At 37.0% G+C, this 8,896-nt stretch overlaps 1 protein-coding gene across 1 annotated transcript; it reads left to right on the forward strand.

The window, feature by feature from the left end:
- Nucleotides 1-480: 480 nt before the first annotated feature.
- LOC110941746 (protein BONZAI 1) lies at nucleotides 481-7,211 on the forward strand. The gene is made up of 16 exons (XM_022183406.2): nucleotides 481-743; nucleotides 2,216-2,263; nucleotides 2,780-2,928; nucleotides 3,019-3,067; nucleotides 3,162-3,218; nucleotides 3,323-3,511; nucleotides 3,599-3,742; nucleotides 3,828-3,889; nucleotides 4,000-4,102; nucleotides 4,200-4,314; nucleotides 4,395-4,471; nucleotides 4,541-4,681; nucleotides 5,227-5,391; nucleotides 5,549-5,662; nucleotides 5,742-5,838; nucleotides 6,668-7,211. Exons 1-16 carry the CDS (start codon nucleotides 600-602, stop codon nucleotides 6,775-6,777), a joined length of 1,764 nt encoding a protein of 587 aa, XP_022039098.1. The 5' UTR covers nucleotides 481-599; the 3' UTR covers nucleotides 6,778-7,211.
- The last annotated feature ends 1,685 nt before the right edge of the window (nucleotides 7,212-8,896 follow it).

Consider the following 8,896-nt stretch of genomic DNA (forward strand, 5'->3'; position numbering starts at 1 on the left):
GCATTAGTGCTGCTTGTCACGATTTTTAGAACGTATTTAACCTATTAAGTTATTACTAATAATTTGTTTCGAGTTTACCACTATACCCCTTTTGTTGACATTATGGTATTTTATGACTTTTTACACTTTGTAGGAAAAATGAACTTTGTAACCAATTCACACCCTATATTATATATAGATTACGATGAACCTGTCAAACAGAAAAAAATAGACGCGGGTTCATCATGACGCGCGAGTCCTAGATCAACTTAGTTATTTTATTCTATTATGTTTCGTTTTAATTTCTTCGCATTAACACGTCGCAACTTCAGTATCGTTTGTCGCTGGCAGTAGTGTGGTATCAGTGTTCGCCCCCGCCGCAACGCGGGGGTGCTTAATACTAGTTAATAACACACAACAAACTTCTAATTTATAAAGTCATTCTTAAGAATTAAGATCATCCAATATTTAAATTTCTAAAATGTAGACAACTCACCTTCTATGATAAGTGGGCCCATTTATTTGCTTAACTGTAAGATTCCTCTTTCTCCTCTCTCTCTCAAAACACATTTCAAGTCAATTTTCTGCTCGGTCAACTACAACCCTCACCGGCGGCGACTATGGGCAACTGCTTCTCCGGCGACGGCCACGGCAAGTTCGCCGTTGGCGGCACTTCTTCTGCTCCTAATACTCATGCTTCAAACGACGCCGTTGATAACTTTTTCAGTTCTCGCGGCCACAGAGGCCTCTTCTCTCAGATCGAGGTATTACAATTCTCTCACTAGAACATTCCTTTAGTTTACTCTAATATATATACATGTATATGTGTATGTATATGTATGTGTTTTGTATTTATTGATTCCAATGGTCAACGGATTAGTTGTTGCTTTTAGGATGCAGATTGATTTTATTACAGTTAATGAAAAGTCACTGTGAAGGGCTAACTATTGGAGTTATAATTAGTTCTGAAATAGATTTTAAGTGTGTGTCACATTGAGGTTGAAAGACCTCTTCTATTTAAAAGATGTAACAATTTGATACATTCGTTTATATATATACATACGTGCAATACTGTAAGACAAGGTGTAGAAGTCCGAGTACTCGCCACTAGGTAGGTTGCCGAGGCGATTTTCTTCAACTCCGCCTAATTACTCGGAACCGATCCATTGTGGTCAATCTCGGCAAGAATCGAATCTAGTTGGTCAACTCGGATTGCGTTTTGACTTTAGAAAAATATAACATAATTCCTATGTCTGTCATTTTTAAGGAATGGATATCAATTTTTGAAATACTTTACTATTGGAACATGTATTTTTATAATTTATATTGGTATTCACGTATTTTTTTTTATAAATATTAGTAAACTTATGATATTTGACATATATATAATTTCCCAAAAACTACTTTCATTATAATTTAACATGTCCGAGTACTCCCCGAGTACTCGCAACTCCCCAGTCGACCGACCTGGGAGCGTCTAGCGACTTCTGCAACCATGTATACATGTACGTGTGTACGTGTATGGGTATATGTTTTGTATTCATCGATTTCAGTGGTCAATGGATTTGTTTTTGTTATGCAGACTAACATTTTGGATGCAGATTGACATTACTTTCTGAAACTGCTAACTGTTAGAAATATAATCATTTCGGAAAGTGATTTCAATTATTCGATTGGTTACTCAGGCATCAGTTGAGTAAGTGTGTGTGAACTTTACACAACTAAAATAGAAAATAAGATGAGTTGGTCTGATTCACATTGAGGTTGAAAGACTTTAAACTAAACCAATGATCACTGATCAGGTTATCTATGTTATGGTTTCAACGGCTGCAGCGTTAGAAGTTGTATCTGTATAGGGTTTACTTCCTGTCTTTCTCTATTCAAAAGATGCATGAGTTTTGACTGTATTTCATATAGGTTTGCTTTTAGCTTAATTTTGATGTGGATCTTGAAAAATTTATTGCAATGTTAATAATCTACATTTATTATTAAAATTTTAATTTTTTTTTTCTGCGGTTGCATTATATTTTTTGCTGTTATTATAACACTTTTGATTGTTGCTTCAAAGGTTAGTTTGTGATTATGGCATCTCCATTTGTGGCACTTATTTCCATGTTCGGCTGTAGTAATCTTACATGTTTAGATTGTGGTTAGATGTTGTAATGAAATCTCTCTACTTGATCAGCTAAGCGTTGATCGTAGTAACTAATGGACGTTGTTAAAAAACTTTTTGCAGCTATCTCTATCTGCTTCAAACTTGCGTGACAGAGATGTGCTTTCCAAGGTAAGTTTATCGCTTTCTTCACAGAAAATAGAATGGTGTTACGGACCCGTAAAATGTAGTTCTTTGTAAAAATAAAGAGGAAAAAGCATAGTTGTCAATAGCGGCTATAGCGGACTATGTAGCCATGCGACCAAGTGTCGCTATATGGGTCATAGCGACCAATAGCGTATTTAGCGACAATTAGGTTTTTTTTTGGATGTAAATAGCAATTAGATATAGCTATAAAATAGCTGGATTTATAGGTTTTTGTTAAATATACATGTAAAATAGCATATATACAAGGGTATTTTGATGTAATATACATATAAAAATTTTCAAAATTCTTTTTCTAGTGTAATCGCTATTTATTAAATAGCCGTCGCTATTTGTCGCTATTCGCTACGTAGCCTATAGGTGTCTTGTCGCTATTTGTCGCTATTCGCTATCGACAACTATGGGAAAAAGAGACATAATGATAAGAAAACGGTTGCGATTCTTTATTTTCTTTTAATTTCTCACATGTGTTTCTGTTTATAGAGCGATCCTTTGGCAGTTGTATATACCAAAGGAAAAGACGGTTCGCTGCAGGAGCTTGGGCGTACAGAAGTTGTTTCAAATTCATTAAATCCTCAGTGGATCACAAAAATAAACGTTACTTATTGTTTCGAGACAGTTCAAACACTCTTGTAAGTGCTGACAGATCATATTTTTATTTTTATACAAATACACATCTTTATATCATTATTATGTACGCCGCTAATTATCTTACATCACAGGTTCCGTGTGTATGATGTTGATACCCAGTTTCATGGCCCAGAAGTAAAGGTATATCACTTAATTTTTCGTTAAATAACTTTTTTAAGAACGTTGAACTTCATTAATTTATGTCATTTAGTACCTTAATGAGAATCCTATGCAGACACTTAAACTGGACGATCAGCAATATTTGGGCGAGTGTACTTGCAAGTTGTCTCAGGTATTGGTTCTTTATCTGTTTGTTTTGTCATAACTTAAATGTAATGATAAAGTTTAAATAATTTAAGTTTACCAGTTTATGGACAATTTTTTATTATTATGTAGATAGTCACTGATCCAAAGCGCTCCTGGACCGCAGATCTTGTGACCATCGCAGAATCAACCGAGTCAACTCGGCCTAAAAAACTTGGACAGCTCACCGTCAATGCAGAAGAAGAACTTATCTCCAAGACTACTGTAGAGTTGACGTTTAGATGCTCAGATTTAGAAAATAAAGATTTTTTCTCCAAAAGTGTAAGTACGTTATGATTAGTTCTTCTGTTATGAGATACTCATAATTTCATAAAAAATATTTATCATTTTGTTTTTTTTTTCTTACAGGACTGTTTTCTAGTAATTTCAAAATATGTGCGGAGTGGGGCGAGTGGGCCCACTATTCCAATTTGCAGAACAGAGGTTCTGAACAACAATCTTAACCCTAAATGGAAACCGATTTTTTTAAACATGTCACAAGTTGGCAACAAGGTATAAACACTATATTAACGTTTAACCCCCAGTCATAAATAATATCAAAATATAGAAATCATGATAATTAGTGAAACTTATGCAGGATGCCCCACTGATTATCGAGTGCTTTAACTTTAATAGTAACGGAAAGCATGATCTGCTTGGGTAAGACAACACCATCATCTTTGATTCATATTTCTTCTTCATATTATTTACCGATTTTGCTTGATATTATTTTAACTTGCTTCTGTTTTTAACTCGTGTGGCCCGTTTAGCAAAGCTCAAAAGTCGATTGCTGAGTTGGAAAAGTTATCTTCTAGTAAGCAGGGAGAGAACCTATTTTTACCCGTATATATCGGGAAAGATCATCAGTCAAAGGTCCTAACACATTTGTGTCTTTGTACACGTATTTGTATGGATTCATAGATTATATTATCGTGCTTTACGCTTATCCCTGCTTGTTAATTTGATATAGGTGTTGAAAAGTCAACTTTTCGTGGACGAGTTTTCCGAAAGTGTTCGTCATTCCTTTCTGGATTACTTACTTGGTGGATGTGAAATGAATTTCATGGTGGCCATAGATTTCACAGGTATATCTTATCATAATGGTTATCATTATATGTTTGTTAATTAATAATTATGCTGCTAAACTTGTCAATTCATTTTCCAGCTTCAAATGGAAATCCCCGACTGCCAGACTCGTTACATTATGTTGACCATTCTGGACGCCCGAATGCATATCAGAAAGTGAGCAGCAACAAATTTTTTTACCTATTAAATTTACAATAATAAGAGACATTGTTTGACCTATTATAGGCAATACAAGAGGTTGGAGATGTACTGCAGTTTTACGATCATGATAAGGAGTTCCCTGCATGGGGCTTTGGAGGACGCCCGATTGACGGTCCCATTAGTCACTGTTTTAACCTTAACGGAAGCAGTGGCAACAAGCCAACGGTGACTTTTAAACTTTTAACCTGAATCCCATACTAGGGGTGTTCTTCGGGTTTTGCGTCGGGTTGTTCGGGTTTCTAGCTAGGAAAAAGTGACCCAATAACGGTCCCATTTAAAGTTCGGGTTGTTCAGGTTCGGGTTATTCGGGTCGGGTTGTTCGGTTTTCGGGTTTATATGTAAAAGGCATAAAAAAGTTTTTGTCACAAAAATATCATTAAATTTATCATGCTGCTAAAAAAATATCATCAAAATTCAAACATTATTTAACAATATGGTTTGATAATGTTCAAGAGTCTCAAAACATAATGTTTTAAACACCAAACAATCCAAATTAAATCGTATTTATTAAAAAAGGACGATAAATATTCGGATTTCGAGTTTCGGGTTTTTTCGTTGGGAAAAAGTGACCCGATAACCGACCCATTTAAGGTTCGGGTTGATCGGGTTCGGGTTTCGAGTCTAAAATGTCAGTGGGGTTCGAGGGAAATAATTTTTGTAAAACAAGATTGTTCTTTCATATTCAATTGTGTTGACCCTTTTATTACCAGGTTTCAGGCATTCAAGGAATTATGAATGCATACGGACAGGCGCTTTCTAACGTTTCACTTGCCGGGCCCACCCTATTTGGACCTGTAATTAACTCTGCAGCAAAACTAGCCAGCGAATCAGTTGCAGCTGATGAACACAAGTATTTTGTATTATTAATCATAACAGTATGCATCATTTTTCACCACCTTTCATATAATTCTCAGTTCTCTTAAATAGGATGCTACTGATCAACCCATTTACTTATGAATGGTTCGATCAAGGTAATGTTTAAAATCTACAGGGCCTTGTAATATCATCTCTTACTTTGTTATGATTTCACAGGACGGAGTTATAACCGATCAACAGGAAACAATTGATGCCCTTGTGATGGCATCCGATCTGCCTCTCTCGGTCCTCATTGTCGGTGTTGGTGGGGCCGACTTCAAGGAGATGGAGGTACTTAAATTACTGTCGTGTGTATCATACCTACCCTTTCGGAATAAGTCTATGCATGTTCATTTTTCTACGTATGCAGATTTTGGATGCAGATAATGGCGAGAAGCTTCATAGTTCAACTGGGCGTGTTGCATCGCGTGATATAGTCCAGTTTGTTCCTTTTAGGGATGTACAAGGTAATATGCCACCTTTTCAATGTCGTGCACATATATTGAAATGGGCCGGGTTGGGTTAGTTAACTTGGGTGGGGTCAGTTTGACCTGAAACTTTTCTCTACATCTTTGTAAATAGTTTGTGTTAAATATAGTTACAAAAAAATATATTACTACGATAATAACCAAATATTATTTATTTATATATATTAATTTATAACATAGTTAGGAATAATAACTCTTTCGTCTTTTTGTGTCTTTTGTCATTTAGTGAATTCTCTGTACTTTACTCGGTTGTCATTTAGCGAATTTTCATTTGCACCCCTGTACTTTACTCTTTTGGCATTTAGTGCTCTGAAATTTTATTTACACCTCTGGCATTATCATTAAGTGAATTTTTGTTTACACCCTCTGTACTTTATTCGGTTGTCATTTAGTGAATTTTTGGCTACTACTTAGCATGGTTTTATGCATCGCACTCCACAACGCTGGTAGCACGGTTTACCCCTAGCTTTGTCATCTAGTGAACTTTAGTTTACACCTCATGTACTTTACTCGGTTATCATTTAGTGCTTTGTCAATTCATGAATTTTACGTCACCACCCCGCAACTCTGGCAGCATGGTTTTACGGTTTTTACGCCCCCGCACCGCAACGCGGGTGGCTTAAGACTAGTTCTGCGTAAAATTGATTGAGTAGTTTGTATGCATGGAAAATACACTTTAGTGACTTTCCACCCATTTGACCCCTTTCCTTTGATTATTGACGGTGTTATAGTGATTTTTCTTTAAACGCTATATTAACATAGCATATTGTCTTAGTTTGCCTAAATATTAAGGTTTTCCCATTTGCAGGTGGAGAAATTTCGGTTGTTCGATCACTTTTGGCAGAACTACCTTCACAATTCTTAACCTACATGAAAAACAATGACATTCAACCGAAAACAAAATTACCTACAACATAGTAAAACCAATGCTTCCAGTCATATTCTTTGTACAATATTTATATTCCACTATCATGTCCCATGGTACCCAACCGGACCATGGATCTACTGTTCATCTCTTATCTTTGTATCCCCATGATCAAAGCGAGCTTGGTGGGCCATCAAAAGTAGCCCACCAAACCAGCGCAAATCATGGTTTGTACAAAATGAAACATTGATGTGTGCACCAAAGTTCATTCGTACATCAAATTGTCTAATGGATCAGACCCGTTGAGCACGAGTCTACGCCATAGCCGGTTGATCAGAGGCTTGTGCCTGATTTGTAAACTTTTTCCTAGGTTACTTGGGTTTTGTATTTGTTGATAATTTATTCATGTGTTGTATATTACAGTTCACATTTCAAGTTTCTCGATAATTACTTCTGTGTTTGATATGATATGTTGTGTTTTCCGTCATTGTTTTGAAAAATTTACATATATAACCCTAATATTTCGGAAAGAAAATATGTTTTTTTTTTTTCTTGAAATTATGTGTAACATGCTTAGACTGAGTTTAGTGAGTTAACGTCCACAGACACCTTTGCATGGAAGGGCTACTGTTACAGGGGTGCCAAAGAGGGGCGCTAAGGGCTTTTGTGTGAGTAGTAGGGCTGTCCAAAAAGCTTGCGGCTCGGAGCTTGCTCGAAACTCGCTCGGATTTAGCTCGGAAAAAGCTTGCTCGATATGGCTCGGTTTGAAAGTGAGCCGAGCTGGCTCGGGTCGGTTAGAAAGTGAGCGTAGCTCGGCTTGGCTCGTGACGAGCCAGATTGGCTCGGTTTGGCTCGTTTGGTAGCTCGGCTCGGCTTAGCTCGAATTATTTTACTTATAATATATTTTATTTTTATATACATATAATATATTCCAAAAAAGTGATTATTTTTTACATGTATTTAAGCTTGTAGTTTGATATCTATGACATATTTAAAGGTTGATTGACATGCTAATGAACAAATATTGTATTTACTTGAAATATAAAACTTATTTTGCGTTGTTGAATGTGATTTTGTCTTGTAATGTATTAGGTTGAACTTATTTTGAATATGTTCTTTTGAAGTGTTGAATAATATTTTAGAATACTGAATTTTGAGAGCTACATATTAATTTTTATTTTTAAAATCGAGCTAAACCAAGCCGAGCCCGAGCTTAGATTTTCAGCTCGGTTTCAAATCCGATCCGAGCCGAGCCAGCTCGATTTATAATCGAGCCGAGCCCAAGCTTGCCCTAGCTCGGCTCGGCTCATGAACAACCCTAGTGAGTAGTATAACGTGCGTGAAGCAGTCGCGGACCCAAAAATTATTTGCTGGAGGTGTGGATGAGACGGTTAATCATATTTTCAAGGGGCGCGGTCGGGTTTTTTTTGCCTAAAATATACATTAATTTTTTTTTCAAGGGGTGCGGCCGTCCACCCACGACTGTGAATAGGTCCGCCACCGGCGTGAAAAGAAGAAGCGTGGGGGTGTGTGGATTTCTTTTACTGCCAATAAAAACCCTTCCTTTGGAGGGGTGCATTAATCGATTACAACTAGGCTTAAAATCCGTATAAGCAACATTAACATAGTAACTCTAAAAGGTTTAGCACAGAGAAGAAACTATTCACATTTCAACCTGAAGAAACACTGAACTAATTTTAGGATTATTAGTTTGGTTTATGTTTCGACCATAGAGGTTAATCTTCTTAATCCTTCCCGAGCTGAAGCCTTGATCCTTCCTGCAAAACAATCAACACCCCATTAAGCTCGTTAAGAGGGGAATATGGGGGTTTCCCTCTTAATCACTCTCCGGCGTGAGAATAAGTATTTGTTTTGAGGAAATAAGTGTGTGTTTCAGAGTGAGAGAACAGAGAACAGAATGAATTAACATGTACATGAAGGTCCCTATTTATAGCCGGAGTAGTGTAGAAGGAGATGGGCTGATGGGCCTTGGGTCTGGAGTCGACAACAAGGAATATCTCTTCTGTCTCTTCTATGACGACCGTTAGTGTTTCTAGAAGGTCACCGGAGTTGGCGCACCTTGAGTGGAGCCACGTGTCCGGGTTGTCGTCCTTGTTGTCTCCCTGACATCAGCAGGTGAGTGGAGATCATGGGGCAGGTGTCGCCGCCCCC

This window comes from Helianthus annuus, chromosome 5 (genome assembly GCF_002127325.2).
Source record: "Helianthus annuus cultivar XRQ/B chromosome 5, HanXRQr2.0-SUNRISE, whole genome shotgun sequence".
Classification (NCBI taxonomy): domain Eukaryota; kingdom Viridiplantae; phylum Streptophyta; class Magnoliopsida; order Asterales; family Asteraceae; genus Helianthus; species Helianthus annuus.

Coding starts and splice junctions, on each gene's coding strand:
- LOC110941746 (XM_022183406.2), top strand. CDS start 600: ATGGGCAACTGCTTCTCCGGCGACGGCCACGGCAAGTTCGCCGTTGGC. Junction 4,315..4,394: donor GGTGGCCATAGATTTCACAG/GTATATCTTATC, acceptor TTCATTTTCCAG/CTTCAAATGGAAATCCCCGA. Junction 4,472..4,540: donor GCCCGAATGCATATCAGAAA/GTGAGCAGCAAC, acceptor GACCTATTATAG/GCAATACAAGAGGTTGGAGA.